General features: G+C 62.9%; 1 protein-coding gene across 1 annotated transcript in view; it reads left to right on the top strand.

Annotated features, from left to right (window-relative positions):
- Window positions 1-4766, top strand: part of Col5a3 (collagen type V alpha 3 chain) — a gene marked incomplete at both ends in the record, with an annotated part of 34845 nt that overhangs the window by 25729 nt on the left and 4350 nt on the right. Inside the window, 13 exons of the mRNA XM_033759587.1 lie at window positions 283-336; window positions 929-1036; window positions 1115-1168; window positions 1359-1412; window positions 1509-1562; window positions 1684-1737; window positions 2259-2366; window positions 3379-3432; window positions 3586-3639; window positions 3898-3951; window positions 4031-4084; window positions 4223-4330; window positions 4422-4730. Of these exons, the coding sequence (XP_033615478.1) occupies window positions 283-336; window positions 929-1036; window positions 1115-1168; window positions 1359-1412; window positions 1509-1562; window positions 1684-1737; window positions 2259-2366; window positions 3379-3432; window positions 3586-3639; window positions 3898-3951; window positions 4031-4084; window positions 4223-4330; window positions 4422-4730 (1119 nt within the window). The remainder of the gene's footprint in view (window positions 1-282; window positions 337-928; window positions 1037-1114; window positions 1169-1358; window positions 1413-1508; window positions 1563-1683; window positions 1738-2258; window positions 2367-3378; window positions 3433-3585; window positions 3640-3897; window positions 3952-4030; window positions 4085-4222; window positions 4331-4421; window positions 4731-4766) is intronic.

The raw sequence follows: 4766 nt of genomic DNA, 5'->3' as shown, positions 1-4766 counted from the left end.
TTTTTTTTTTTTTTTTTTCTCTGCTACCGGGGATCTGACTCAGACCTCGCACTTGAGAGGCAGGCGTGCTGCCACTGAGCTGAATCCCCGGCCCTGAGTTCCACCTTCATGAAGGGCCCCGCCTCTCTCTTGGTCCCAGTGGGGGGGGAACCGAGTGGCGTCACTTCCGGTGGGCGGGGCATGCCGGTGGGTGTGGTCAGGGAGGTATTGCTGGAGCGTCTAGGGCCCCTTGTCCTCCAGTGAGGAACCTGCAGGCATTTCCCGTTCTGTTTCCTCCTCCAGGGCCCACCGGGACCGACAGGCATAAGGGGTCCCTCAGGACACCTAGGACCTCCCGTGAGTGACCCCCCTGGGTTCCAGTCTCCACACCACCTTGCTCTGCCTTCAACACTCAAAGCAACATTAACCTTGACCCCAATCTCAGCTGAGAAATTCGTGACCTTATTGCTGGCATCTGCTTGGCACCTGGCAAGGGCCCTCTTGCTGTCTGTCACACGCGGTGACAGAGTGCGTGACAGAGCAAGACGCCAGCTCAAGCCACCAAACCACCATGGGAGTCCCCAACCTCAAGAAGTCATTTAGTCCTAATCACCTCTCAGGCTCCACCTTCAAATACCATTCAGGAGCCAGGCCTGGTGGCGCACACCTGTGATCTCAGCACTTGGGAGGCTGAGGCAAGGGGATCTCTGAGAGTTCAAAGCCAGCTTGGACTACATAGTGAGATCCTGTCTCAAAAAAAACAAGCCGGATCCCCGCAAAAAAAACCCTTTGACCCAACTCTCAACTTCATTCCTGAACTCGGATCTTTAACCTCAAATCCAAACCCAATCCCCACCCTTCCCGAACCGAACCCTGACTCTGACCTTTGACCCCAACCCCCAACCCTTGACCCAGACCCCCAACTGTGCCCCGCTTGTCCCCTTCCCAGGGAGCGGATGGCGCTCAGGGACGCCGGGGGCCCCCAGGCCTCTTTGGGCAGAAAGGCGACGAAGGCGTTCGAGGCTTCCCAGGGGTGAACGGCCCCCCTGGCCCTCAAGTGGGTATCTGGGTTGGGGGGTGACGCCTCAGTCCCTGCCCCGACTGCTTGCTCCAATCTCGCTTCTTGGTTCCACAGGGGCTGCCGGGCCCTCCCGGAGAGAAGGGGGAGGTCGGAGACGTGGGGTCCATGGTACGGGCGCCCAGGGATGTGGGGAGAGGCGGGCGGCAGTCACACGGCGGCCGGGACTTTTGAGCCACTTGGGAGGTTCATGGACCGCGTTGCCTTTCTGAGGGTCCTGGTGGTCATCAGTAGCAAGGGCACGGCCACCTCAGGGTTTTGGGGTTGTGGGGTCACTGGACCCATTCTGGTCCTCCGGCAGGGTCCCCATGGAGCTCCAGGCCCTCGAGGTCCCCACGGCCCCAGCGGATCCGAGGTAAGGACTCTGGGGGGCTCAGGATGGGAGCCCCCACTCCCCCAGATGAGGCCGTCAGGACTCCGTGCATTCATCTGTACCCCCTGCTGCCCCTAGGGCCCACCGGGGATTCGGGGGGGCGTCGGTCAGCCGGGCGCCGTGGGCGAGAAGGTCAGTGAAAGGGGTCACACGGGGGGAGGAAGATGTGTCCTTCCTGGGGGCACCGTTCGGGGGGGGTCCCTCCTGTCGGTGGGGATGGGCCCTTTCTCCACACTCAGTTTGCCTCCTGCAGGGTGAGCCAGGGGATGCTGGGGACCCAGGACCCCCAGGACCCCCAGGAATTCAGGTGAGTGGCTGTGCCCTGTGGCCTCTGGATTCCTCTCAGAGGATCCCTGACTCCTGGGTGTGTTAGGGCCACCTTGATGAGTGGGTGGTCCTGGGTCATTCACTGACCCGGGGCCTCGGGGCCTCCCTGGTCATCTTGACGAAAGTCCTCCAGAAGGCCTAAGAGACGGCTGCTCTGTATGGTTGCCTAAGTTGTACACTGCTCAAGAGTGCAGAGCCGACTGGGCAGCAGGATGCTCACATTCAAACTCTGAGACTTGGCTTGTGGGTGAGCGGCCCAGAGAGGGCCCCTCGCATTCATTCCAGAGGAGCGCACGTTCTAGACCAACCTTACCCTTGACAAGTGAGCAATGGGCCCATCCGTAAGCGCTTTAGGAGTCTCTGACCTCTACACCTTGGGTGGCCCAAACCTAGGCCTCAGTCTGACCACTGACCCTAGCAAAGTCCTGAATCCGGGTCTGGTAACCCTTGATTCCTGGGGAGTCCAAACCATTCGGACCTTTGACCTCTGTCTCTACAAAGGGGCCCGAAGGTGAAGTTGGTGAAAAGGGGGACTCAGGTCCATCTGGGGCTGCTGGACCCCCAGGCAAGAAAGGTCCTCCCGGAGAGGATGGACCCAAAGGGAGCATGGTGAGTTCGGGGGCGGTGGAGGCAGAGGTTGGGGGACACTGGAATATCCTGGAGTCTCCCAAGGCTCCTAGCCCGGGGTGCTTTCCACCAATGTGCTGATCCTGCGAGCAACCGAGAATGGCCAGCTGGTTGGATAGGTGAATGGAGGAAGGAAGGGGCGGTGGGTGACTGGTGAGCGATGAATGGAGAGACGAACGGATGAGGATGGACGGGTGGACGGGTGGGTGGACGGGTGGACGGGTGGGTGGATGGACGGATGGACGGACGGATGGGTGGATGGATGGATGGACGGGTGGACGGGTGGGTGGATGGATGGATGGATGGATGGACGGATGGACGGACGGATGGATGGATGGATGGATTGATGGATGGGTGGACAGATGGATGGACGGATGGATGGGTGGATGGATGGATGGACGGGTGGACGGGTGGGTGGACGGATGGATGGATGGATGGACGGGTGAATGGATGGATGGATGGATGGACGGATGGACGGGTGGGTGGATGGATGGATGGACGGATGGACGGGTGGATGGATGGATGAATGAATGAATGAAACATACACCTGCAGTCCATCACTGTATGGGGTAGGAGTTAATTTCGCCTTGAGTTACTCTAGCACTGTTGAAAGGCCAAGGGTGAGGCTGGGTCAGATTTGCGGTTGATGTGAATTTGGCACTGGGGTACAGGTTGAAGCCCTTCCACCATCTTGGCGTCGTTTGGGGGTGGGGAAGGTTCCAGAGTGTCTGTGGCACCTCCTCACCTCCACCGCCTGCGGTGTCGCGGACCTGGGTCCCAGGGTGGAGGCTTCTGGGAGGATGAGGTGAGGAGTCACATGGGACAGGCGTGGCCCAGAGTCTGCCCCATGGGACCCTAGGCGGCTCCCTCAGCGGGCTGGGGACTCTGTGAACGCAGTGTGTGCTGTGTACCGTGAGCTGGGACAGTATCTGTCCAACCAGTGAATGGCTCCTCCTGGCCCGCAGATGTGGTTATGAATCTTTCTGTGTCCCAGGGCCCCACGGGGATGGCTGGAGATCTAGGGCCCCCGGGAGACCCTGGGCCGCAGGTGAGTGTCACTCCTTCCCCCCAAACCACAGACCTGGGCGAGGTCGGGGGAGCAAACGACCCTCCCTGACCTCCAAGCCCCACCCTGAATCCTCATGGACCCCCGAGACCTCTCCATGACCCCTCCCAACTCTGCCCCCCCGGCCCCCTGCAGGGTGTAGACGGCTCTCTGGGGACGAAGGGAGACCCTGGTGATGTTGGGGCCCCGGTAAGTTGGGGGACGGGGTGCAGTGTTGAGAGAAGGGGTGGGTGGGGGGTGGGTGGACTGGGAGGCCAGAGGGGAGGGTTTGCGGAGCCCCCAGGGCCCTTGCACACGCTCCTGCTTTGTTTCTCTGGAAACCCACTGAATGAGAGCAGCTTGGGGGCCCTCAAAGATGGGGTGCAGGTGGTGTTTGGGGGAGGCTGTCTCGCTGGAATCCCATTAGCACTGGCCAACAGCAATGCCAAGCTGCCCCCCTTCCCACAGGGGCCGCCTGGTGCTTCCGGGGAGCCTGGCACCCCGGGGCCTCCTGGAAAGAGGGTGAGTTCTCCCACAGACCCCCGAGTCCCAGCCCCCGCTCACCGCACCGGGCCCCTCCCACACGCCGCTCCTTTCACAGGGTCCCTCAGGCCGCGTGGGTCGAGAGGGCAGAGAAGGAGGCAAAGGTGCCAAGGTTCGTGCACGGGCCCCACAGGGGTGCCCCGGAGGGATGGTGCCTGCGACACCCAGGTGTCTTCCCCTGGCGGCTCTGGGGGTCGGAGGTGGGCACCCTGCGGCCCTCTCTGCCCCTCCCTGACCCTGTCCATTTCAGGGGGAGCCGGGTCCTGATGGGCCCCCAGGGAGGACAGGCCCTGTGGGGGCACAAGGGCCCCCTGGACGTGCAGGGCCTGAGGGCCTTCAGGGGATCCCTGGCCCTGTGGTGAGTGGGGGCCCCTGGGGGTGGCGGGCTCTCCTCCCGGCCCACGGCGTCGGCGCTGACCTGCGACCCACCGTGTTCCTCCCGTCGGCAGGGAGAGCCGGGCCTCCTGGGACCCCCAGGCCTGATGGGCCCTCCAGGCCCCCTGGTAAGAGACGGCTTCGTCCCTGAGGTCCTGGCTCTGGGGACCCTGGTGCTGATGGCGCGCTGGCCCCTCCCTGACTGTCCCCGAACCGTCCGTCCTGCGCGCCCGTGTTCAGGGCGGTCCGTCTTCCTGGTCCACCCTTATTCCCGCGGACCCCTCCGTCCCTCACGCCCCCCGTGTCCTGCTGGAAGCTCGGGCCGTTTCCCCGCGGACCCCGGCTCTCACCCTGACAGTCACCACCACCTTGTCCCCCGCAGGGCCCCCCTGGCCTCCCAGGGCTGAAGGGAGATGCAG

The sequence above is a fragment of the Fukomys damarensis genome, unplaced genomic scaffold (assembly GCF_012274545.1).
Source record: "Fukomys damarensis isolate Sample0158 unplaced genomic scaffold, DMR_v1.0_HiC HiC_scaffold_37, whole genome shotgun sequence".
In the NCBI taxonomy this organism is placed as follows: domain Eukaryota; kingdom Metazoa; phylum Chordata; class Mammalia; order Rodentia; family Bathyergidae; genus Fukomys; species Fukomys damarensis.
This window is presented reverse-complemented; position numbering and strand designations above follow the sequence as displayed.